At 35.2% G+C, this 27,618-nt stretch overlaps 1 protein-coding gene across 1 annotated transcript in view; it reads right to left on the reverse strand.

Moving 5' to 3' along the window:
* The window catches only part of BRWD1 (bromodomain and WD repeat domain containing 1), a 49,440-nt gene that overhangs the window by 18,637 nt on the left and 3,185 nt on the right, over nt 1-27,618 (reverse strand). Inside the window, exons 4-23 of the mRNA XM_010000426.1 lie at nt 26,265-26,335; nt 25,005-25,105; nt 23,676-23,716; nt 22,128-22,226; nt 20,600-20,750; nt 19,882-20,016; nt 18,242-18,370; nt 16,526-16,751; nt 15,936-16,121; nt 15,376-15,559; nt 14,478-14,568; nt 13,579-13,719; nt 11,413-11,498; nt 10,400-10,595; nt 9,388-9,504; nt 9,173-9,280; nt 8,689-8,813; nt 8,494-8,576; nt 7,934-8,045; nt 3,348-3,409 (exon numbers count right to left, since the gene is read on the reverse strand). Coding sequence (XP_009998728.1) covers nt 3,348-3,409; nt 7,934-8,045; nt 8,494-8,576; nt 8,689-8,813; nt 9,173-9,280; nt 9,388-9,504; nt 10,400-10,595; nt 11,413-11,498; nt 13,579-13,719; nt 14,478-14,568; nt 15,376-15,559; nt 15,936-16,121; nt 16,526-16,751; nt 18,242-18,370; nt 19,882-20,016; nt 20,600-20,750; nt 22,128-22,226; nt 23,676-23,716; nt 25,005-25,105; nt 26,265-26,335 — 2,444 coding nt within the window. The remainder of the gene's footprint in view (nt 1-3,347; nt 3,410-7,933; nt 8,046-8,493; nt 8,577-8,688; nt 8,814-9,172; nt 9,281-9,387; nt 9,505-10,399; nt 10,596-11,412; nt 11,499-13,578; nt 13,720-14,477; nt 14,569-15,375; nt 15,560-15,935; nt 16,122-16,525; nt 16,752-18,241; nt 18,371-19,881; nt 20,017-20,599; nt 20,751-22,127; nt 22,227-23,675; nt 23,717-25,004; nt 25,106-26,264; nt 26,336-27,618) is intronic.

Consider the following 27,618-nt stretch of genomic DNA (forward strand, 5'->3'; position numbering starts at 1 on the left):
ATATAAAGCTGTGTTGTTTGGTTCTGTGAAAAGTCAGACTTCCACAGACTAATGCCATCTGGCCAATGCAGAACGATTGAGTAGATAATACATTATCCCTGGGTATCTTTCCCCCTCACATCTACCATTTCTGCACTTTGTTTTTGAAAAGCTAAGTTTCTTATTTCATTTGAGCACCTGAAAAGGATAAAGCATGTGAAGGTTCCTGATGGTAGGTAGGCACTGTTGGTAGGCAAGATCACTTCTTTGTACTGATTAGGACAACTATAATCAGTATTTTATTTATTAGCAGATATATTCAACAGTATGAAGCATGTAGGCTTATACAGAGAAAATTAACAGTCAGAACTTCCAATAGCATGCCAGAGTCTGTCCACTAAAATGAAAGCAAGAAAGAAGATAGGGTCTTTGTCAATATTATGACTGCAGTCCATGAAAGTGTTGCATACAAGTTCTAAAATACATTTCAGCTACAACTACTGTAAAGAAAAAACTCAAGATTTAGTGGGGGATCTTCTAAGTTTACAAAAAGGACTATTTTCCCTTCATCTGAACAGGGTTAGTCTTAATAGCCCAAAATAATCTCTAGTTCTCTGTTTATTATTACATTGATGGAATCCTAACAGCATTTTTTATCCAGTGAACTAGTACTAAAGATGAAGCAGCAATTCAAGAAATAAAAGTATGAAATAAAAAAGGTGATAGGAAAAGCTGAAGGGGCAGAGGTGACTCAGATGATCCTTCTAACTCAACTCGAGTTTCAACTTGAGTTGAAATAAATTCTCCAACTGAACTTCCTGAAGACAACACTAAGAGAAAGTAGCAAGTAATGCTGCTACACTTACATAAGGTTGTGTCAAGAAGAACTCAACAAGGTGTCTGGTACTCCATTGCATAAGTGCTCAAGAGGGATTTTCTCCTGCAGGAGTAACAACTAAAGCAGAATGACAGACTAAAACAAACAAAACTCTATCCTTCTCAACAAGTGTGTAAATATCTTTGCTTTGTATTGTAAGCAGCAGCCTAATAAAGGTGACACAGAAGACTTGTCATAACTCCTGGCATGTTTTTATATATATACACATATAGACACACACTCACACATACATATATATATATATATATATACACACACATATAACCATATGATCTTATCTTCAGGAGTAGATGGGTCATAGAAAGTTGAACCCTCAGAAGGAGGACTGCAGTGCTTACAGTACAGGTACAGACAATTAATATATAAAACAGCCAGTCCATACCATAGTGATTTAATAAGTAGGCTGCTAAAAACTGAACTCCAGGTGTATATGGACAAGCTTCTTGACAGCACTGTCCCTGACAAGGCAAGTGCTTGGCATCTGATGCTGTATCTTGATAAATATAACACAAAAACTTTTGCTTGCAGGATACAAAGGTAACATATTAAAGTTGTGATCTGCTAGTTAGTCTAACTTCAGTACTGTTCTTCAATATGTTTACCGTAGTAAACTGAATGAAGAAGACATATAAAGTATAATTTCAATCTGATCTGTAAGTCATTCAATAGAAGAAAGGAAGAGAAAGAAAGAAAGGTTTAACCCCTGTTTTATACTGTATTGTCAACATAACGATGCTTTCCAAAAATGCACAGAACCTTTCTGTAAGAGCTTTACTTCCCTGCAGAGTGCCATTTTCTGCCTGGAAAGAAAGGTAGAAAATAAGGAGTTCCAGACTGCCCTCAGAATTTCTGTTCATCTAGCCTAGTGGTTGCTGTGGTACTGGCCCCTTGACCTGTTCAGAGAATGTTACCCTCAATTCCTTGACCTTGTCCAAAAATGATACATTTGTTTTTAGGCTTCTTTTTTTTATCATGTATCCCACTTCCCAGTTTTCTTGTGGTAAAATCATAGCTCCTCCAATTGATCAAACTTTAAGCTTTTAACATGGCAATAACAACTTACTAGATCAAAGAAAGAAGCTCCAATTTGCCTCTGGTATAGCCAGTAAATCATGACTGACACATTTAATGCTACCCAGATATAAATTAGCATCTGTAGGATACCTCTGTCATTGGTGTAGCATTTTCGAGAATTCTAGTTCCTTTACTCTATTAATAAAGTGGTCAAGAACACTACTCTTTGTATTTCATTCCATACAAGAAAGAGGTGATAATTAATACACTGATATAAACAGCAACTTCAACTATAGTTTACAGCATCTAGAAGAAACCCTGACTTCAGTTCACACATAAGACTTGTGAGCCTCTAACAGTAATATGACTGTTTCTCAGTGTCATATATGGGAAACATTAACCAGTTCACAATGAATAAGAAAAGCTTCTGTATGGTAGGAGAGAGATGTCAGTGATGGAATGTTTCCATTAAGTCTCTGTGTGTAAAACCAAAATCCTCTTGATTACTTGTTTTCTACAAACTAAAATGTACTAAGATTTCAATTTTACATTTTAATTTCAGACTCTTTTGCAGAATTAGTCATCACAAGATCTGACTGAAGCAGCCAGCTAACATTTCAAAGATAGTCAGTCAGGTGGCTATTGAGAACATCCACATGTGCACAATATATTCATATTTCAGAAAAAAACATAGCATAAGCCTCTCTGGTGTTTGGGAAGTAAGCTAAGTCCTGGCAAAGGTTATAAAGAAAATTAATGTATTTCTGACAGCTTGTTCAGTAACGATTGCCTCAGTATTTCACAAATTTTCCTTCCTCCACCCAGCTGTTACTGACAAGCACTGTAAAACTGTATTGAATAAGACAAACCAGGAACCCAGCTGTTTAATTTACCATTGATTTGGATTTAATCAGCAAACTTTATAAATTGCTGGTTTAAAACTCTATGCAGTAAGGATCTGCCAGCTGGAAGTTATTTTATATACATTCTTCCCCCACATTGCTCAACCCTCTTGTACTATAATGTATCATAACAAACTAATATTTCGAAACTTGAGATGTTTTTGAAACTTGACATTTGGAAGTAGCAGGTTTTATTGCATACACCAGAGATACACATTTGAAATATTTCCTTCAAAATGGCTCTGTAAGATGCAAAGGGAAAAAATATAGATATATTCAAGGTATTTCACCAAATCTGAAACAAGACTGTCTTTAAGAACTTCGTTGCCTAAACATGCGAACACCCTCATGACATTTTCTATAATTTAAAAGACAATACAACTATTACCATATCACTTCCACACGTTAAGTGGATGTGCATGATTGATACTGTACTCAAATGACTTAGCATAAAGAGTCATAGGAAAGATAGGGGTGATCTACCTGCATGAACAAAGGAACTGGGAAGAGGGAGAAGCATATTGAACTGTTTTATTAAATGAGTTTCTACTTACCATTATCAGGAACCGGTTCCATGTCCCATGGGCTAAGCTTTTCAATTTCACCATTGTCCCATCTGATTCACCAAGTTAAAAAAAAAAAAAAAAAAAAAGATATGTTGAATCAGAAGTATTGCCTCCCAGCATATTTAAATTACAGCTATTTTTTAGGTAATCATAAAATATACTGTATAAACATTTATATAAAACAGTATTAGCTAGCAACTATCACAGTGCAAAAAAGGAAACACTCTTCATACTGAAATTCAAATTAAAATTGTGCTCCTGATTTTGGCTATATGCAGCTTACTCAATATAAAAATAAATTTCTCAAAGCCTGTACTAAGAAGTTGAAGAAGAAAAATAAGCCATACACGAGGAAACAGGGGATAGCAACAAAGGCAAGATATGAGAAAAAACACACAGAAGAGTGGATTTTTTGGCTAACCACAACTGTAGTTGTTCAAGTCCACAGGAAGTTCCAGAAAAAGGTAGAACAGTACATGAGGTATTTGGTATTTTAACATTTTGTTTTATAAGGCATACTACATTAAGACAAAGTAAGTATAAAATGAAGTTAAGTAAGGACCAAGAGAAAGCAAAGGCAAACATAGATGGTATTGATAATGCATCCGTATATTCACTCTGATACTTAATTATTAGTTAATGGTTTAATTTTGAGATTTTTTCAAATCCTACCACTTTTGAGCATATTTCTACATGGTTCTAATGACACAAAAAACCACCAACAAATTTTGGCACAAAGACAAGAAAAGCCCAAGTGGATCAGCTGAATGCCCAATTGGTCAGGCTGGACCAGTGATTCGTGGTTTTGAAACTATGACGGACATGCTGTATACCCTGGCACAAATCCATTCTACTCATGTTTCCAGCATTCATTATCACTGTATTGTTCTAGGCATGTTTGTAAATACCTCCCAACCTATTTCCTTTTGTCTAATACCTTTTTGAACCTGCTGATACTGTTTCCACAGCTTCCAGTGTCTATATATTTCCTAAGTTCACTACCTCCAATGTTAAAAAAACAAAACCAAACTCCAGCCTCAAATATGATTAAGAACCACCGTTTTGCACCTCATTCTTTAATCAACTTTAAACACATAGAAGCATTTGCTCCAATCCTAAGTCACCTTATTTTCTTTAATATCTCTTGAAGAGAAATCTTGTCAAAGTCTTCTTAAAAAAATCCAAATATATGCTGTCCTCTGTCCACTCTATTCATAAACTTACCAACAAAGTCATAGAACTTCAAAAGATGTAGAGAGGCTTAAACTTCCCTGTAGAGATGCAGTGCTGGCTTTTTCCTACAGCTAGGTTTATCTTTAAACTCAGTATCCTGTATTATAAGCTCATACCAGAAACTCAGTCAAATACAGTCAGTCTACAGTTCACCAGTTTCCCTCCAGAGCCTTTTCTGTTGGCAGGAGTTACAACAGCAATTGGCCAGTCTGCCAGTAGAGCATCCAACTCTAGAACTGTTTGCAACTTTGCCAGGAGTTTCATATCAGAATTCTTCAAATGCTTGGGTGAATCTACTTCTTATGAACTAATAAACGTATGTATTTAGTCTAATACCTCCTGTGTATTTATTTCAAGCAATCTGAAAACTCAGATGATCATTCTTATAATATTTTATAACCAAAACTGCTCAGGCAAAAGCATCCATTATTCTGCGTTACCCACTGACTTAGGAAAAACTGTATCCACATTCACCTTCAGCCTGCCTGCTTAGGAACTAGCAGAGTTCTTTAAGGTTCTGAAGATTCATCCATTTGATGGTCTTCCCAAGTTAATGTAACCATGCTTCAGAAACTGATGGCATTTATAAAAGTATATACTACTTTATAACATTGCATTAAAAACTTAATACAGTTCAGTAAATCTTAAGCCCCATTTCATTCTCCTGAAGCTCCACTCATCCAAGGTAATACATCTTAATATATAAAGCTGCTTCTACACAAATACCTATTTTTTTTTTCTGGCCAACAAAATAACAAAACATTGAATTTATACATCTTCCATTTATTTCTTCTCTATACAATAGTGATGGTGATAACTTGAGATTAATCCTAAGTGTGTGACAACCTGGTTTCAATTAAATTATTTGGCAATTTCTCCACTTTGTCTCATTCAAAAGTGGTTTCTCACACTCTAAAGTCATTAAGTGTTTTGAAACCATCTTTCAAAGGTTATTTCTGGTATAAAATAGAAAAATGCTTAGATTCCAATAAAGTTCTATTCCACAAGTGGCAAAGAACAATCACAGATGTACAAATTCAACTGGATTAGCAAAATTCTACCATTTAAAAAAGCACCATAACCCAAATCCTGAGTGAAGAAGAGACATAGCATATGAAAGAGTCACAAACATTTGTGTTTAGGCTGTTACTTCCCACTTAAACAGATGTAAAATGAAATGGAATTAAAAGTCTTTTTGCGTGCAATGTACAGAGCACATTAATGCAAATTAGAAAGTTATTGCTGCTGAATCACATGTGGATTCTTGGGTCAACAAGACTTAAAGAGTCTTGAACACGGGCTTGCATTTACAAGAAGAGCCAAGGACCCAACTAAGTCACAAAACCTAACCATACCTGCAAAACACTCCAGGTATTTTTTTATATATGCATCTTAGGAATCTTCCCTAGAAGAGTTGTTTGTGAGTTGCATTCTCTACAGAAGCGGCAGGAATCTTTAAAGAGCTGTGTTTTGAAAGTGCTCATTAAAGAGCACTGCATTCCTTGCCTATTCAATTATTAAGCTAACATCAAAGCAGTTCTACATTTTCCTCTGTTGAAGGCTAGTGCATTAAAATACTGAAATATCTTTTAGTGTTCACAGAACAAAGGAGTCTAAGAAATGTGCTATAGGCTCTCTCTCGTAACTGGAAACTTGATTTTGAACTGGCCAAGAAAACAACCAAAACCCCACCTAAAATTCCTCTTAAGGAACTATTGTGATTACATAATAAAACACATGGAAGGTACAACATACAGAAGGTAAAATTTTTCCCCATGGACTTGAGTAAAATGCCAGTAAGCATCCAGTACCATTTTAGTTTTCAAAGATCTTCTCTTTAAGAGAAGAGTCTGAAGGAGAATGAAATTATAACAAGAAATCAGTGTACAAATAGCATGAAATTCAGTTTTTAGTCTGTATGTATTTTCACATTGTGGGTGATTAAACAACTGTCAGAAAGAAAAAACAAGTACTCATACATACTAACAGATACCTTATATGTAGAAGCATCTTAGCTTTACCACTGTCAGGAACATAAAGTCCTTTACGGTCTGATTATCTTTTGTACTAACTTAAGTGTTGATGCCACTTTTACTTACGGCATATCAAGACAGACAATTTGCTAACTGTAGCTGTAAAAGGAAAAGTGAAAATTCACTTGCCAAAACCATACAGGACAAGAACTTCAATCTGTAACTTACTTACACCTTTCCACTAAGGAGTATCAATGGGATAGATCACAAGTAAGTCAGATGAGATAAGGAACCAAAATACCTAACATGATATTAGCAGTCTCACAGAATTACCTATTAGCCACAAGTATTTCCTTTATTTGGGATGAATGACAGGTTCAAAAGCCTCTGTGTGAAAAAAAAGTAAAAATCCCTCTAACACTGAAACTCTAGATATCAAATATACTGTAACAGACATGGGAATAACCTCTGGTCATGACAGAAATAGGACTATCACGTATTAATTGATTATTCTCCTTACAGTCCTCCCTTGCTGGCAGAATCCAAGGCAAGCGAGATCCCAGAACCATTCCAGACAACTTGGGACAGGGCAGGACAAGAGCAATATTCTGATTCTGAACACTGAGGTCCAGTATCTTTGTTCATGTATCTTTCTTCTGTGTGAAGGACTTCTTTGATTACTTCCTGACAAGTAGGCTGCTCAGAGGGATTAGTATGTTACAGGTAACACAGGGTTACATTATCTTCCAGTTATGTAACTAAATATCACCTAAACAGGCAATCAAAAGGTGAAACCAGAAGTGGGACCTATACAATAGGGAATATGGCACTAGGCAATGAAAAGACTCAAGTTCTGTCTTTACATTAATGTGTCAAGCATGAAGACATTGGAAACATCTTCTACAGGAGTCTCAAGTGATAGCATGAAATGATCTTATATGTATACTTGCTTCTGTGGACTATAATGTGAAAGACGTAAGGGTAAGAAGTGTGAGCATAAGGATCATGAAGTCAGCAACAGCAGAAGAGATTCAGCATGCCCCATCCAAACCAAATTATTAACATACAGTGGAAATTGTTTGCTTTGTGGAAGAGATTCAGCACTGGTCATTGCAGAAAATTATTTGGAAATGCAAAAGAGGTCAATAACAACTTTTAGGATATTACTATTCACTAAAAAGTTGCCAGAAGTAATTTCATATTCGCATTGTGCTAGGTTAGTAATCTGAAAACATTAAAAAGTGGTGATAATAATACAGCCAGAAAAATAACTTGGACAATTTCTACATTCTCATACTAGTAAGTCAGCTATATAAGAAGGCAACTCACACTACTAACATTAGAACTGTAAAATCTTTTTATACTTACTTAACACTGTAACACTGAAAGTGACTATCTGGATATTGAGGCTGATATGGTTCTTGACCCAACACTGTTCCAAACCACCATGCGTCATCAATAATGGATCGGAACCTATCAGCTAGAGAAAAAAAAACTCCACTCAGATACTTTACTAGGAAAAGTTATTTAACAATGCTGCTTCTGCATACAATTAGAAAAAAATTCTGATCAATGTATTTCAGCTGACACATTCTAAACCCATTGGTATTCAATAGAAGATGAGAGAGCTTACTATACCAAGAAAATACAAGTGCTAAAATCAAAATAAATTCGCTACCTAGCTATAAAATAAGAAAAAAACTACAGTCTCAATATATGTTTTGAAGACTGTTAGATGCATGGTAATCCCTCCAACATGCTTAGCAGAGCAGATAATAGGCTCAAATTTCTAATGGGCAAAGGGACCTTACCTACCAGAGAGCCCCCTCAAATTTCAAGCAAGAAGCATCTAGCACATTCAGCAATTAGCCAAGGACAAATATTTTATTTTGAAATAATTTAGTAAAATACTTAGAAAACACACGTACAAGCTTGCCAGTTCCTTTGCCGTGCTTCTTCATAGAACTGACGTAATATAAGGAAGTCGATAACATCTGGCATATCATGGTATCTAGATTAAAAAAAACAAAACACCTTTCATGTGTGTGCCTTAGGGCTTTAGGAAGAAACTTAGAAATAAATGTATTTTTAAATACTTTTCAGAAAAAGAAAGCTGCACATACCTGATAGAAAATGATTTGTCTGTATGTTTTCCAGTGGCATGATCTATAAAAGCAAGCTTTAGGCAACACAGCGTGGGAGGACCAACTTCATATCTAATTCCAACAATTTTTACTAATTCCTGATCCTACAGGTAAGAACAAACAGTTTCAGCAAGTATTACCTTCTGGACTATGCACAGAAGTATTAAGTTAAAATCAGTTAACCAAGCATGTGAATTGCACCCACATCCAAAAAGCCAAAAAGTTTGAAACTGAGATTTCAGTGGAAGACAGCCTGACAAACTTCTCAATTTTGACACAGCTATTTCTATTTGGGCTTCCCACAGGTCACTCTGAAGATACTCTGTTAATTGAAGACACCTTCCTTGTTGTTTCTATAGGGAAATGTCATTACTTCATAAATGAATGTTTTGCAAACAATGTAATACAACTCTTAATTCACAGACTATTAGTATTGAACCCACACTATATTCAATGCACTTACCCTAAGGACTACTTTTCTCCATGGCTCCTTGTGGGGATTCAGTTTGTAAATATTATTTTTTCTGACTGCTTCAATGTAAGCTTCATGTCCTTGTCTGAAGTATATCACCTAAAAAATCCCAACAAAACCACAAATAGTAAGTGTTATCCTATATTTAATAACTATAATAATGTTAGTTAACACAAGGTTTTACAGATTTTCATCCACGTTCCTACCTCATCGCCCATCTGAGGAACAAAAGGGGATCTTCGAAGAGCTGTGTCTGTTATCCAAATGGGAGGATGCCAATCATAGGACAATTCCAAGTTTACAGGTTGTGTTGCAGCATTAGCCTTCACATTAAATAGATAGCAAGATCAGACATAATGGACATATTGCTGACATGACATCAAAACTACTAATTCAATTTTCATTTGGCAGACAAAAGCTTAACTTGTAAAAGACTAACATGCACTTCCAAAACATATTAGCAAAATTCCTCCAAGGCTTTGCTCAAAACTCCTCAAGGCTTTGGAGATATGGACAGTGGGATTAGAGTGTATCCTCAGCAAGTCTGCTGATGATACCAAGCTGTATGGGGTGGTTGATATGCTAAAGGGAAGGAATGCCATCCAGAGGGACCTTGACAGGCTGGAGAGGTGGGCCAGTGCCACCTCATGAAGTTCAACAAGGCCAAGAGCAAGATTCCGTATCTGGGTCAGCACAGCCCCAAGCACAAATACAGGTTGAGGGGAGAATGGCTGGAGAGCAGTCCTGAGGAGAAGGACTTCGGGGTGGTAGTTGATGAAAAGCTCAACATGGAGCTCAGAGAGCCAAACATATCCTGGGCTGCATCAAAAGAAGCGTGGCCAGCAGGGCCAGAGAGGGGATTCTGCCCCTCTACTCTGCTCTGGTGAGGCTGCACCTGGAGTACTGTGTACAGCTGTGGAGCCCTCGGCACAGGAAAGATGTGGAGCTGCTGGAGAAGGTCCAGAGAAGGGCCACCACTTGGTGATCTTCAAGGTCCCTTCCAACCATAATGATAATATGATTCTAAGTTGTAATTGTGTTTGTAGTGCTAATACTAAGCATTCCTTTCCTATATGAAGATTTAAGTGAACAAGATTACTATTATGCAGGTCTTAAAAGAAATAAAGTTTTATAATTTAAGATAGCAGTCTCAAAAAATCCAGGTTTAAACACATAAGAGAGAAGTGAATTAAAGAGTAGAAGAAATGAACTCTATACCTCCTCTTGCTTTTTTGGTCTGGGCTTTTTTCTCCTTTTTCTTCTTCTTCTCTTTGGAGGAGCTGATTTCTCTGCTGATACTTCATCTTCTGAAGTACTGCAATATCTGATAATTTTCCGTCGAGAAGTCCGTACAGGAGGTTGTAGGTTAATTCCTGCGTCAGCAATCCAGTCTGAGTATCTACTTGAAGAATCACTGTCCATAGGGGATGGGGTCAGGAAAAATAAAAACATAGAATCAAGTTATCAATATTTCAGAATGCTAAATTCTCCAAGACAAATATCTGCAGATATAGGTTACTGTTGAGAGCACTTTCAAAAGAAATAAAATTACTTTAGCCTGTTGTAACAATTACTTCACTTGATGTTTAACAATTTTTCAGGAACACAGTATTTCAAAGCGTTTTTTTAAACACAATCAGGCCTGGTGAATTCTAAAATCAGTAATTTAATTCAAGAAAATGTGCAGTGAAATTCTGGAAATCTCACAGGTACGCATTCGCTTTTTTTCCTCTCTCCTCCATATTTTTTAGGTCTACTACTGCAGAGTGCTAGAAAGAATATCCAAAAAGCCATAGTAAAGTTATTAAAAAGTTGTCTATAACTCAAGTTCTAAACAAAATTATAACCTTATCAAAATCGGGATTTTTTTGCCCATAATATTTGAATCATAAACTGCTGCTGCAGTATTAAAAAAAAATACCAACAACTAAACAAACTCAGAAGCAAAGAAAACCCCCTCAAAAACCCTACAGAACAAAACACACTACAAAAACTTTTCCAGACGGTCTTCTTTCTCTTGCGCCTCTAGCAAAAAAGGAAAAGGTTTTAAAAATATATGAAAGACAAAAATATTCTGGTGAAATGGAACACCAAATTGCAATGCAAGGTGTCAGTACAGTACTACAAGAAATATTACATACACAGCAAAAGACAACTATCATACAGCTTTTAACTTGCCAAAATTCAAGTAAAACTCATTACAGTAAAAGATGAGGCTTGTTTGTTTTTACCTTGAACTATTACTGTTGCTTTTCTTGTCACTTCTCCACTCTTCCTCTTCCTCAGATGAGCCAGAGCCCTCACTTTCTTCAGCTTCCTGAATATAAAAATATGCAGTCAATCCAAAACTTTCTCACACACATTTATTTAGGGTTTGAAATGCAAGCCACATTGAATATTCATGTCTGCATATTATCAAGTTAGGAAGAAATTTGATAAAAAGAGTTGTTGAAATGGAAATGAAAGTAGTTCTTTGCAGCTGATTTCAACTGAGCCTCTTAACCTCAGGAGCACACTATTAATCACCTTAGGAGCACACTATTAATCATTAACTTCTGTATATTCAGTCACATTTTATTAGCCACATGTGGATCCACCTACTGTGGCCGCTCTTCACAAAGCAACACTTCTATTCCCCTACCATAGGATAGTTGTACTTTTTTCCTCATTTAAGTTCACCACACTTAACAGAACAAAGTGAACGGTAATTCTGATTCCTTCAAATTCCAGACTTGAGATGCTGTAATGAGGTCATGTAAAACACACAATAAAATTTAACTTTTAAGAATGAAAAGGAATAATGTAAAGATTTCAAAAGGCACAAATCAAGGAAAACTATCACATCTCCCATCCAAACATAATGTGGGTACAGGAGTAGCACTTCCGTGATTATTTTTTTTTCATTAGTTATGCAATTTAGAATCAGGTGATTTTTTAGTATTGACTGATTGACGAAGTATTAATCTGGCATATTCATGCTTATATTTAAATACACAACTAAACAGTCAACATACATCAAAATATATTACAAGTCAAGTAATTTCCTGCTTATTGTTCACCAATATATATGCATTAACTTCATGTTTTAAATGTTTTCCATAACTGACATGACTAAGTACAGTGCGTTGCTCATGTCTCTAGTTAGATATCGAAGAGAAAAAAAAGAAAGGTAAGAAAACAAGATTTAATTTGCAACTTCAATTTTGTTACTGTTTGGATTAGTCCTACTGAGTATTTGTTTGTAGTTTTCAGAGTAACAAAGAGCCTTCCCCCTAAGACCTGTTCATTAAAATGTAGAGTGAAAATGCCCACTAAGTCAGTCCTTCCTTTTCATCCTAACATTTGGAGGATTAAAAAGAACAAAGAAAAGCCCCTATGTATGAGTTCGGCTTTTTATAGTACTATTAGTTTAAGTATTATCAAATCCAACATAACTTGAAAAATATTTAAGTATATGTAGTATTGACAAGTCAGTGTGCATAACTCTCCTATTTGCATTTTGCATGCTTTGAATTTATTCGTTGCCAGAAGTCCCCTCCCACCTTATTCCCAAAATAAGGAAAATCTGAACTTATAATTAAATTACGTGATCAATTGTTTTAGAACACACAGGAATTCTTTATTCAGAGTCTATGAGAAGAGAGTTCATTTGCAAAGAATATCATTCTTCATCTTACCTACAAAATTATCTTATCTCCCAAATATCCTTAAATTTGTTCACTATCCTTCCTTAATAAAATTATTAGTCCAACAGGTCCAACTTTCTCTGCTCCTTCCACTTCTTCCCCCTTTCCCAGTTTGAGACTATTTCCTTGTGTGCAAAGCAAGACAACTGTAGTCCAAGCAGTCCTGCCACTGATTTACAGAATATGATAACACAACAGTCAAAAGCTCCTGATACCCACAGAGAAGTTCTCCTTCACCCCAAGCCAGGACCTGGGCCAGGATAAACAGACTGTAGGAGAATCACATTACCAGGCTGTAACAATGCTTTAACAAGAACCTCCAGAATTTCCAGTTTTAGGTGTGAAAACAAATTTGGAAGGCTTTTCCAGAGAAAGAGCAAAACACATCTAAAATCCAAAGCTCACCTTAAACCAACCTTAGCACTGTACACCATCTTTTTGCCTTGGCCTGTAGATTTGATTTAACGACTCTCAGTAAAAACAGTTGAGCTATGTAATTTTTAAAACTACAGGAATGTTTGCCACTACTAAAGCACTAGATAATTAGGTTTGAGAAGTGCTAACAATAATGATGCTTACAGAAACACTTTCCCTGGTAAAAGAGGGTTTTCCTTTTTCTTGCTTGTTTTAAGAAAGAAAAGGCACTTTTACATGAAACTTCACTTTTTGAGGAAATCAAGTTCAAAACACAGAACTCTGAAGAGAACTCACCTGCTCTATCAAGCCAAAGCAGTTCTCTCTTTCCTCATCAGAAGAATCCAGTTGTTCAATGTTATTCCGAGTTTGGTAATTGATGTATTTGCGCCTATGCAGTCTACGTTTCGATTGTATTAATGAAGACTCAGAGTCACTCTGTTTTATACGAGAAGTGAAAAAAAGGTTATATAAACACACATGTGGCAAGTGTTTGTGGGCATGAAAGAGAGGCTAAAAGCCGTGCTCAATGTAAAAACTGCCTCAATCACATCATAGCATAATCACATCAAAACTTCTCTTCATTGTATTTCCTGTAAGCAAATAGTTTTAAATTTGCTGTTCCAAATTTAGTATTTAGTGATTGTTCTAGGATATTACTCTTTAAAATGAAGCAGTATTAAAAGCAATAAAATAAGCCATTTTTCTTTCTTCCTGATTGCCTCAAAAAAATAATAATGAAAAAATCTTTAACAATGGGGCAAGTCTGAAAAAGTTACCCCATACACAAAACATTGTAATCTAAACTAAAATTATAAGGTAAGAGCAATATAGCCTCTAACTCTTCAGGTGTAAGACCTTGAACATTCTCACTTGCACCCCCATGCTTTAGCAGGAACCTGGAAAAACTGTCTTTGAAACTCCTACTGCAGTAAAGCCAGAACAGCCTGAAAGTCAAGCCTGCCTTTCAAAATTACTGCCAAATACATTAGAAGAAAGGAGGCTTGACTGAAAAAAAAAAAAAAAAGAACTCTAGGTATCCATAAAAATAAACCAAACCTTGTCCTGCAATAAGTGGAAGCTAAATCAGCAGAAACCTTTGAAAACCATGCCTTCAGAAATGTCTACCTTCATTTTTTAAACCATCACTTGTATCTGGGTGCAGAATGCCCATTTCCCTAGAAGATGTTGCATACCTTTTCCAGTGACTCAAATGACTTTTTCTTCTCTGTTGCATAAAGATCCCTCTCTTCTTCCCCTTTTGCTATTTGATACTCTTCCTGCTTCCTACAAGAGAGTAATTAAAACTAATTCTACATTTGTTTTGACAATGCTAAAAAGTTAGACATTCCCTTTAAAGGATCTATCTGGAAAACCCTAACAATTAATTCCATTACTTTTAAATGCCATTACTTTAACATTTATAAAATTAGTTCTCATTTCCAGATTAAAAAAGATGCATATTAAGGAAGTCTTATTTGCAAATATCAGAATATAACAAAAATTTTCAATCCCACTTTTAATCCTTATTTTTTTCTTTTGCTATTATTCTAGCTCCCAACACCAGGAAAGCTTTTTTAAAACTTCAGATATGTAGCAGTAAATACAGCTGTACCATTAAAAATAATTAGCGAATGATATTAATTCTCCTTTTCACAGATGCATACTGACAGTACTTTTGATACTAGCTAACTGGTTTAGGATTTCAAGTGGTCAAGGCTACTTCTAGTCATAACACATAACCCCCACAATACCTCACAGAAGCACAATCTCTCTAAACTCTATGTAGAAGAACTTAATCTATATTCCTTTATATACCAAAAAAAGCAAGAATCTAAAAAATCTAACTGTCCTTTAAGGTGAGTAGAAGTATTTACATGTGGAAGAATCATTCTCTATTAAACTAGTGAACTTTCTTCTTAGCTGAATGAACTTTACAATCAGAAGTTTTAAGCAGAGTTGACTGTAACACTGAACTATTTAAATTTTATCGTGTGTCTATTTTAGCTTTGGTCTAATAGCACGAGATTTAGAAAAAACAACATGATCTGTTCTCTCTAGTAATATCTGCAGGCCAGCAGGCTGTCTACAGACCTGAGTAAGCTTGGTGGTATTTCTGGTACAACAACTCTTCGTCTCCAAGCCTGAAGGTCTCGCTCAGTAGCCATCTGACTTCGTGGAGCGTTTTGATGCATCTGTCGCACACCTTCAACTTGTCCACTGCGTCGTAGACCAATATTGGGAGGAGACTGGATGTCTAAACTTGGTCTTCTAAAAGCTAAAATAAACAAATAAAAATATTTTTTCCAGATAATACAGAATTGTAACTTTGTTTCTTCTTACTACAATGTACAAAATTAGTACTTTTGTTATTTGAGTACTCTGCAATTACTAAATACGTAGCACTCTACAAGAAATATAATTTAATAATAAATTATTAAATAACAATAACAATAAAAGTGAAAGGCTTTGTTTTGTAATTTAATCACAGGAATAGCAGTGTTTTAATTAATAAAAATACCTTAACCAGGTATCACTCTGTTAAGGGCATCTTAGTCCCCAAAACAACATTAAAGTTTTTTTTAAATATTTTACATACTGGAATAAAAATTGAGATAGAACAATTACGTAAAACGTAATCAGCAAACACTAACCTCTTCTAGGTGTTCCTTCCCCATTTTGTGGGCCACTTGAAGCAGATTCTTGATCAGCTCCAATTCTTTGATCTTGTTGTAGTTGTAATTGTCTAATCATGCTATCAAGAATGCTTGGCTCTAAGCCTTGTTCATCCTGATCAATTGTCTGTTGGCCTATAACTTGTTCAACCACTTCTCCATCACCTTGCAAGTGTAATACAAATAAAATTAATGGGCTCAGTCAACTAAATTACTGTAGCAAATTATTTAATCTCATCATTCACATCACAGTGAGAGGCTCTACAACTAAACAAAGAAAACCATTCTTGCAATGCTATCAATTGCTTATTGCAAATAAGACATTTATGGAATCTAGAAATTAAAGACAGTTTGTGCATGTTAGTGCCTGCAAAAAAAAATTAAGAGATCCTTTTGAGCAACTAATATTTTTTTTTGCTTGCTGAAAATTGTATTCCCTGTAGGACCTTTCAGCATCTTCAGTGAACATAAATACATGGTAATCAGCACGTGAGAAAAAAAAGGTGTTTCTAAATCACATATGTTGTATCTACTCTGCTCCCATTCAGAATCACTACAGTAACTCTTACTTGTTGCAACATATCCAAGTTGAGGAATCAAATGTTCATCTGCACAATTCTCTCTTCCTGGCACCAATCTTTGATATTTTGTTGGATGAGGGTTTCCATCCACATCTACTAAGAAGGGAGGGGGCATGAGATGAGGAGCCTGTTGAGTCTGCTCATCTAGGACGTAATTGTTAGAGTCTCTAATAAGTGGCCGGTAATCAGTGTGGAAGAACATCTGATCAGGAATCTAGAAAGAAATTGAGGTTTTTATATTATCAATTTGGAAAAAAAAAAATACTGAAGAACAGAGAAGAAAGTAGTGACACTAAAATACCTAAAATCTCCTTAAAAATAAAAGAAAGGGCAAGTTCCCAATAAAGAGTTGTGCATAGCTACAATTAACCTGTATGGATATTCCATTACTCTCATTTTTTATGAGGCAACTTAAAGCAGAAACACTGCTTTACATTTAAAGTAAAAAAAGTGTTACATCTCATTCTGTTGGGTTTTTTTTCCACACGTAGTGACACTAAAATACCTAAAATCTCCTTAAAAATAAAAGAAAGGGCAAGTTCCCAATAAAGAGTTGTGCATAGCTACAATTAACCTGTATGGATATTCCATTACTCTCATTTTTTATGAGGCAACTTAAAGCAGAAACACTGCTTTACATTTAAAGTAAAAAAAGTGTTACATCTCATTCTGTTGGGTTTTTTTTCCACACAATTAAGAAAAATTTATTTGGTTTCCATGCAAGGAAATAATTGTCTGAAGCATAAGCTCTGAAAGTAAAGTTCTTTCTTTATGATGCAAGTCCACCAGTAATGTTTTCTGAAACCTAATGCAGCTGAAGGAAAAGTTAGAGTAGCAGATCACAGTCAGAGTCTTTCTTGCAAGCAATGATGAGCAAGATGAAGAGAAAGTTTAAATTTCAGCTAAGAATATAGAGCAACAAAATATATTAATTCTTTAAAATTATAAACATGGAGTTACCACTGCAACTTTCAAAAAACTAAAAGTGAAGAAAAACATAGGCCAGAACTGCACTTTTTAGAGCTATCTAAAAAGAACAAACAAACAAAAACAAACCCACAACAAAAAGCCAAACCAAAACAGAAACACATGTATTTATCGAACCAAAATAGAAACAGGCTGATAAGAAGAAAGCAAAATATTAATTACAGGCCTATTTTTCTAACATTTCAAAATTCAGAGTGTTGGACGAATATTTACTTTTGCTTATTTTAATCAAACTACTACTGTGAATTTGGGTTTGAATAAGGAAAGGCCTAAAGAACTACAAGTTCCAGTATTTTTTTAAACAGCCGAGTGTTCTTAACATACGAACAGTCTGCTTCTTTGTTAATTAGGTAGCAGTTCAATAAACTCTGTGATACATTCCAATCTTTAAACATTATACTACTTTTAGAAATAAGAAATAAAAATAATTGTACAGTCGAACAATTAACATACAAATTAGCTGAGTGGAAGATGAAAATGTATTCCAGAAAAGTTCTCAGGAGTGACTCCCAAGAAAACCTGTTACAGTGGTTGTTTCTGCTATGCCAGGACCTTATGTAAACAAGAACTCTCAGACATCAAGGCAACCCTTACATTTAGATCCCATACCCACACAAAATTCTTTTTTTACATCTGATGTTTTAGAGGAATCAATGTAGCTGAACTAACTTCTGTTAGAAGCTTGAATAAACAGTTCTAGTAAAAAGCAGAACTTACCTTTTCATAAGGCCTGCTACAGCCAAAACCAAATATCAAAAGGTGCCCATGAGAATCTGTACATGCAAAATGCTGCCCATCTGGTGAAAACTTACAGTCAAAAACAGCACCATGTCCTTGGCCTTCGATCTAGATTGAAGGAAAGAAACCCAAGACTACTTGACCAACATTTTCTTTGAGCAACAATAATGCAGCAAGAAGTAATTGGCTCTACCAAGAGCAGTCATGCACCTCTTAAATACCTTAATTAAAGCACGAATAATATTGTTACTTCCATTTATTTCTTTTCTCCTTGACATGTGAATTTAAGTCCCAAATCATATAGTTTTAAAAGATGCAGTAAGTTTTCTTAACTTACTGTTAAGAAAGAAGAAAAAACAAAAGCTTATTGAGGCTTTCTAGCTGTTAGTACACTGCTTAAAAATAAATTGCAGCCAATATATACTGATTTTGTTAAACCACTTCCAGGAAAAGCACAAGGGATCTTAAAGCTAAAGAAAAAAAATAAATAAGTTACTTTGCTATTACCTGTAGCCAGAAAAAAAAAATAATTAAAATTTAATATGAACATTGGATTGTAACTTCAGTCTCAGAAAATAACCTATTTTAAAGTGCTAATTGTGAGCTGTCAGGTGGCACAGCTGTTAAGAACCACACCGACCCACTAACACTCATGGTAACAATATTATCAATTTTAGGACAGCTTAGAATACAAATACTTGTCCATAGTACTCTCAAAATGGTCTAAAAGAGGACCTTTCAGTCTTTGTAGATGGCAACTCACCACATTTAAGGAAAAAGGCAATTACGAATGAGAAGCAATAATATCTTTAGTACTAAAAAAGTGAAAAAGCCCTAGTGTCAATTATTCACAACACCTCACAACAGGTGAAGTCTGAAGAGCTCAGACACTGACTGTCATGAAAGTAAAGTCAAGGTCTGCTCCTCCACACATAAAATAGTTATGGTTGGAAGGTACCTTAAAAATCAACTCTTTACAACTTCCCTGCTATGAGCATGGACACCTCACACTAGTTCAGGTTGCACAAGGCCTCATCCAACCTGGCCTTAAACATCTCCAGGAAGGGGCCTTCCACAGCCTCCCTGGGCAACCTATTCCAGTGCCTATTCGTAAGTAGTCTTCTATGTCTCAAAATCTTATCAAGATGTCCCTGACCAAATTATATTTGGAAGCCTTACAAGAAAGTAGCAGCAGAAGGAAGCAGCAAATACTTTTGCAGAAGATCAGTGAACTGACTCAGCTTAGTGTAGGGTCCAGTGATAGGCACCTAATTCAAGACAGATAACGGAAGCAGGCAGTTGGGAGTAGACAAGGGAGGCAATACTGGCCTTCCTTTTCTGCCACACTGAACTGTCAAAACTGGCTCCCAATCACTTTGCATCTACTGTTACTATAACCAAGAAATTCAAAGGTAAAATCTGTAGAGAAAAAACAAACTCCCAGCTTTTGGTGGTTTGGTTTTTTAGGTGGGTTTTGGTTGTTCATTTTTTGGTGTTTTGGTTTTGTTTTGTTTTCCCAAAACACACAGAGGGTGTGCATGTTGGTGACAATTTCTGAAACTAGTATGTGAACACACTGCTGTGTGCTAAGAAAAAATGGAGTATAAATAAGGACTTACCATATTAAAATAATGCTTTGTTTTTGTGCCTTTGGTAACGTCCCATATAAAGATGTTGCCATCATGACCCGCAGACAGCATTATCCTGGAATCAAAAGGATGGGTCTCCAAGACAAAAACTTCATCTGCATGCCCCTAGAATTTAAAATTGCACATACATGCAAACAAGAAGACATAAATCCACATTACTAGGATATTTATAGTAGAGCCTAAAGCACTGCACTATCCATTCCTTAGACTCAGACTTTCGGAAAATTAGTCCCCTAAAAGCTGTCTTCAGAAATACATGGACTTTTACAAATTCCACAGTGTATCCACCTGGACTCCTACGTGTGGCACATCAGTAGGGCAAAACTTCAGGCAGCCAGAAAGACTTTATAATTCTAAACTTAGTAATTTTCTAGATTCAAGCAAGAACTCCAGAAGTATGGAGCTTTTGCCACAGGACAGTGGACTATGCAATGGGCAAATATATTACTGCACATAAACTTTTATTTATTCCAAAGGACAGTTCAGTACAGCAGCTAGGGAAATAGTTGTTCAAATGCAGGAGAAAGCAGCTATTTTTGGTTAAAAAAAATGCAAGAAACACTACACTTGCTTTACCATTCATAAAGAGCTTTTAAGACAAATTATATCTAATCATGAACCCAGCAGGCACACACAATCTCAATTCTAGGAAATCCACCTACTTCAAAAAGAATGGAAAATTACATACCACCAAGTCATGAAGCAATTGCCCTGTAGAGGAATTCCAAACTTTGAGCAGATGATTATTCACAGCCGTAACAACATAGTTATCGTTTTGATTCCAAGCTATCATGGTGACTTTAGGCTTCATAAATTTGTCTTCTTCTGAACAGACATCTCTATTTTAATAAGATGAATAAGAGTGAGATTTTTTTTAGCCCATTTCAATCTCAAAACACAGAAAAATAACCTTTTTCCCATGTTAATAAACAGACAAGGGAAAGGAAGCTAAGAAATTTGTTTTGAAACTTCAGTTCATAAATCTCATTCTTTTTGGAGCAATCAACCAAAAGCAAATCTGAATGCCTAGCATACTTATATCATAGGACATGAGGACATGATAACCTCTTCCATTTGAGATGCAAGGCAAAAAGGCTTTCCTTTCTCATGGAGACTTGTCTCTTCTACAATTATACTCATGACATAATTCCTTCAAAAAATCTGACTTTGTACAGTCAAGAGCTTTCCAACTGTTTCAGAAGATAACCTCTACATTAATTAAGCCTTTTTTCTAATCCCCAACATAAAGATAATATTTTGTATTAACCTCAATCTATTTCTTTGCTTCTCTCCCCAAAAATACATGTATAGGATACTGTAACACTCCCTTGTGAGTATCTGAATCAACTGAAGGGACAAGCCTTCTTCAAAACACACCTTCACACAGCATTATCTATTCCAAGTCAAAGAGTAGCCTCTCATACAAAAACAGGTATACACAACTACAATTGCACATATTAAGCCAGGAAGATGCCACCATCAAATCTCAAATATTTTTTCCTCATTTCTAAGTAAAATAACTTTTTTTTAAGGACTGCTTCATAAGAAGAGCTTGCAATTACCCTCCAATCAAGTAGTATACTCAAGGTTTGTTTTTTGTGTTTTTTTTTCTCCCCCTCATTTAATCACCTACAAATTAATTTCTGCTTAGTGTCTACAAAAAATTAACTGAGCATTCTGTACTACTGTACATTGTCCACCCTTCATTTTTAGCAGGTGCCATATAATATACCTATCTTCATCTGTAAAGACCCCATTCAAATTGTGTGCTATCAACATTTAAAAGTACAAAATAATACATTAAAATAATCAGCAAGATCAGACCTTGATGAAACCTACCTCTTACCTGTCATGACCTCTCCTGTAAAGAGGTTATCATCTCACCTTATTTTAACTAATCTAAAATTGTTTCTCCTGTGACATATTAGCTGTCTGACTGAAATCAGATTGAGAAGATCTATGGCACTTCCTGTTAATTTATTTTCCTTAATAAAAAAACCGTGATTGTCACAGCATACATTTGAAAGCTATATAAATCTTGATGCATTTACTCAAGCAGACTAAAAATCATGAGAAAACTCATTTCATCCCCATAAAGACCATACCACTTGATCATAGGATTGCTAAGGCTTGCTCTATTTTGACTGTAAGTAAGTGTGCTTGATAAGTTTTTCAAACTTTCTGACTTAATACAACAGAAAAAACACTTCACCTACCCTGGTAATCTATCGGACATATCCAACAAAATACTCCTCCATTCTGCTTGTTCAAAACGCCAGATTCTAGCTGTTCCATCTCTACTGCCACTTATGAACCTTTAAGAAGTTTTAAAACATAGTTAATTAATCTTCAACATAATTTAAGGTAGATTCAGAGTTACACAACATAACAATTTAAAACATTACAACATCACAATTTAAAACGTTGCAATGTAAGAACGAGAATTAAGCCCCAAAGTTAAGCTCAGTCACATCTTCATCCTCAACTCCTCAATTACAATACTTTAACAAAGTATTTTAAATAACCCATTCTGAAACTATTGCGTTCCAGATCCTAAAGTGGAGGCAGCAGTAGATCACCGCAGCCAAACCTGAGATGTTCCCACCCCCAACTGTGCATAAGGAGAAGGCCACCAGTGGTCTACTTTAAGATACCACGGTGTAAACCGCAGCAGCTCAGGTTTCCATTTCATGAACTGCTAAACTATGAATGCAGCAGACTGAAAATTCCTCAGAAGAGGAAATGAAACACTGTAAGACACCCAAAGATAATCTCCCCAGTCCACAACTCTGAGCTAAACAGTTGGCATTAACTCCTACAGAGAAAGTCTGCAACCAAGTGTATCATTGCTGTGCTCTAATTTGCTATATGATTAATTTTAATAATAATAATTACAAATCTTAAATGTCTTCCATAGAAAGCATTACCAAGAAAAAAAAACCCAGAAGTTTTGCCTTTTTTTTTTGGTACTGCCTTGAAAAACTAATCCAGGCAGGCAATATGGATAGTCCAGTGCAACATGACAACCCGAAAGACAAGTATTATGGAAAAAAAACAACCACATTTAAAGAGAAGACAATTACAACTTCCAAATTAAATGTAAATTACTAGCATTCTTTCTTACAGTTAACTGGCTTTCTAGAAGACACACACACAAAATTAACAAAGCCGCAACTTATGGTTGCAGATCTCACTCTACCCTGAAGGCTAAAATCCAGATCTTTGTGAATTACAAGCCAATCAGAGATCAATTTTTACTCCATTCTGTCCTGGAAGTATGGATGAAGTTTTAAAAATGGAATTCACACAATGTTCCCTCCCCCAATCAACTGTAAAATTCTGTTAAATCAATTTTCTTTAAAAAATAATAGCAGGCTAGAAAAAAAGAAAATTATTAAAACTTATTTTAGACTATTTGCATTGTGTTTTTCCATTCCTTATTCTGATCCAATGCTTCCTGAAACTGAAAGAAAAAGAATGGGGAAGAGGAGGTTTATGAAACTACAAATATATCAGGCATGTTAAAAACATTCCTCCAGAAAATAAAAACCCAGCCAGGCTATAGGCAATGCCTAACAAAAATTAATAGAAAGCCGAGGGAGAGTTGAAACTTTACTATGCTCTCGTTGATTAGTTTCAATTTCCTTTCTGAGTTCCAAATAAGTAGAATTTTCTTACTGGAAACCTCCAGGTGAGAAAAATAATACATTCCTAATGCTGAAATAATCTAGTGTTTGTTCACATTTGAAAATCTTTCAACATACCTATCACCATTGTTGGAAAACTGAATGCTATCAACTTTGTCCTGTAAGAAAAAGTACAGTTTGTTAGAAATTCTAATTTGAAATAGGAAATATGGTTTTGACAAATCTGAGCTTAGTAAAACATGAAACAATGTATATTTTTTAATACCATGCATATTGTATAATTACTAACAGTTTTAACTGTAAGATGAACCAAGTCCAACAAATACTTATTAGAATTCACTGTTAATGCATTTAAAACGGAAGTTTTAAATAATAATATGAATATGAAGGACTGACAGATTAAATAACTGTCCATTAATAATATGGCAGTCAATTAACTCCTACTTGAATATATATTTCCACTACCCTAAGCCAACTACAATCTAGAGGAATCTGTTGTTCCTGCTCCTACTTACCCCGTCTTTAAAGAAACATACAGTTATTAAATTTAATCACAACAAGAACTACAGGACAAGTAGACAGCACACTCAGATCAGTTTATCTTCAGAGCTGAAAGTCTCCCCTACATACAAAATATGTATTGATCAAACCTTATCACTATAACATAAATGGTTTGAGTCAGATTAAGTTATTACAGAAAACATATGAAGGCAAACACAATTAAGAGTATTTTTAAGAACTGCCTTTGAAAGAGCTTTGAGGGCTTAACTACATCTACAGATTCTTTGTGCATCAAGCGCTAAAAAAAAAAACACTTAATCTTCAGTATATGAAGATAAACCAAGTTTCTCTTAAGATTCCTTACAAGACAGAGATCTTTAGACTAAGGTACACAAAGAGCATTTTATCTAAGAAGTTCTTTTCCTGACAGGTCTCAATTACATCAAGAAAGCAAGTACAGACAGACAGCACACATTACATTAAGCACATGGGGAAACAACAGTAAACCAGCAAGCTGACTTGTTATGCATGGAGTATAAAGTAACTTGGTTGTGCATGAACAAGTCAACATAAGTAAAACTCAGGAAGCTTAAGCCCATATAAAGATTTAACACAAAAAAAGGCATCAAATGGCAAATAGGCTGAGAATGTGGATTTAATTACTCAAGTTATCTCCTTGCTGTGTACACCATGTAATATGCAGGTGGCTAGGCATACTTGAATGAGATGAAAAAATGTAATATATGTCTAATTGAAACGATTCTAAGTATTATCTTGATACATTCCAGCCTTTAAAATGGTCAAGTTACATTGAGATGATAGGCTGAAATTGTGCAAAAGCTTTAAAAATATTCAATAAAAGAACACTGCTACAAACCTACTAACACCATTAATGTGCAACTTCAATACTGCTTGAAATTATGTGGATTTAACAATCTTACTTACAGCATGACTTTCCAATTCAGCTATTTTCTCAGGTGTTTCAGAGCCAAAAAAATACATCCTGATTACATGGTCAGTGCTGCCAGTTGCTAAAAACATACCACCTGTAAAAAAATCAAGCATTAACCTACTGTATAAGAAATAAATGCAGATAACCAACATTTCTTAGATGCCTAGTTTAAAAAAAATAAAATATGAAGAGTGTCACATTTTCTACATTCTTCCACTGACATACAGATATGGAAGTAGATTGCCCTGTTGCCCGATAAAAGTTCTCTCAGACATAGTAAAAATACCCAGTGCTACAAAAAAATAAATACATAACTAGGGATATGTTCAAATATCTAACACTATTAATTAAGCACAGAAGTCTTCAATTATGGGGAATATGGATAGCTACCATCAGAATTATCTAGATGACTCTTTCACTGTAGCATAGGTCTCATTTGTAGCATGTGAAATGGCTTTAAAATTGGTCACAAGGGTAAGTAAACCAGTATGAGTATACCACTAGTTAGCTGCGGTGGCAGCAATAATAACATCTGCCTCTTGGTGGCTTTAAGTGCTGTCAAAAAAAACCCAAACAAAAACACCCTCAAAAAGCCCCAAACCCAACAACAATCCAGGGCTATATCCTGACAACATTAACAAGCTACACTTCAATTTCTGTTTTATTTCTGAAAATCCCAAGTTTCTTCAAATATTCATGCTGTCTGGTACAAGTAAGCCTTCTCACCAGTAACCAACATGATTAGGAAGAATACAAGCCAGCAGTGAAGCACATTTTTAGATATATTAGTGGATTCTTAAAAAAGAAGGGATCTTTATGACTTCCTGCACATAACTGGCACAGAATCCAGACCTCCTCCTATTTGCAGTAACCACTTCCACTGCTGTTGACTGTGGTACCTTAAAGAGAACTAATTTTGCAAATCCCTGACATTATACTAAGGAATTTATTCAAAATAAAAATTCAGTAAAAGATGGATAAAAAGTAAACAAGCATCAGGTGACCCTTCTGTAGTATCACCAATGTCAAAGGGAAAATAGTATTACTTAGTTCAACAGAGTTTTTCAGCGTTAGCTAAGGCAAGTGTCACATTTATGTCATGGGCTAGCAATAAACATATATACTACTTATAATTTACTACACAGCTGCTGTTTTCAAATATTTTAAAGCTGTCACAAACAGGGTATTATAACAATAACTTACAAAGTAAGAAGTGAAAGCACAATAATGAACTCAATCTACACATGACTTACCCACACTGAATGAAGAACAAAGCATCTGAACCCCTGGTCTAGGCTTCTCTGTGAATTTCACTGGCCGATTGCTTAAAAAGAAACTATGCTTGAAACAGGACATGCCACACAAAACCAGGCTTTCATCAACATTTCAATACATAAAGGTATGTTTCTTCAAACATCTACATAAAAGGTACTTCATAAATAACATCTGTAGATCTTGTGCAGGAGGATGAGCTGTAAGGTTTACTTGTTGAAACTACTGTACACAAATACAGAAATTATATTTCAAGCCCACACAGCTTATGACTTTTTCTGCAAGATGCTATTACCTAGCAAGGGTAACACAACACGCTTAAGAATGTTATTCTCTCTCATCCTTCAGTATGATTTACCCACTCGATAACATACCCACGATGTACCTAACTCTTGCCTTCCCATTACAAACAACCAACAGTATCTGCAGTAAAGTCTACCAAATACCATTAATGCAGAATGCTGTGCAAAGTCATCAAATTTTACATAAATAAAAGTTTTGCAACACTCTGCACATGGTGATTTAAAAGACTTGTTTAAAATAACGTTTCATATACAGTGTTCCAACTGACATAGCCATAACCTCACAGGAAGTAGCTACTAAGAACTACAATAAGGAGAAATCCATCAAAATGTGCCACTTTCAGGCTTTATAGATTTCTTCTACTCATTGTTCTATGACTTTTCTGTTGAAGTGTTTTCTGTTTTTCAAATGAAATGTTGTGACCTTCAGTATCACAGTATTTTTCATGTTTATACAATACACAGTACAGAGATTCAAAATCTAAGAATGCTGCTTTGAGACCTTCCAACGCTTAAACCTAAACTTAAGTCCATGCTTAAACCTAAACTTAAGTCCATGCTTAAACTAATTTAAGCAATGCTTCCATCTCATAAAGTCCTGTTCTCGTAATCTGAGGAGAATAATTAATGATCTGGTTTACACACACTCTTTCTATAACTTACAGCCTGAAAAGATTCTTCAGATACAACTACACCTTTGATTAAAAAGCAAAATAATCTTCCGCTTTCTAAATGACTGCTCTGTTTTTATCTTTTTAACTTTTGGTTTGTGGTTTGTTTTATTGGTTAGTTTGTTTTTAAATAGCTGCTGTAATGTAAAATGGTCCCTTTTATACCAACTATGACTATATGGCACAATGGTAGATACAGATTGATTATCCAAGATCTTATTCTTTCTGGCGTTTGCTTTTCTTTTTAACAGATCAACAGTAATCACATATAGAACACTTAAAACTATCCTGAACATACTAGGGCTGTAATAGACATCTAAAACAACAGAACTGTTGAAAACTCAATACAAACAAAAAGCTTT

The sequence above is a fragment of the Chaetura pelagica genome, unplaced genomic scaffold (assembly GCF_000747805.2).
Source record: "Chaetura pelagica isolate M959 unplaced genomic scaffold, ChaPel_1.0 scaffold244, whole genome shotgun sequence".
Classification (NCBI taxonomy): domain Eukaryota; kingdom Metazoa; phylum Chordata; class Aves; order Apodiformes; family Apodidae; genus Chaetura; species Chaetura pelagica.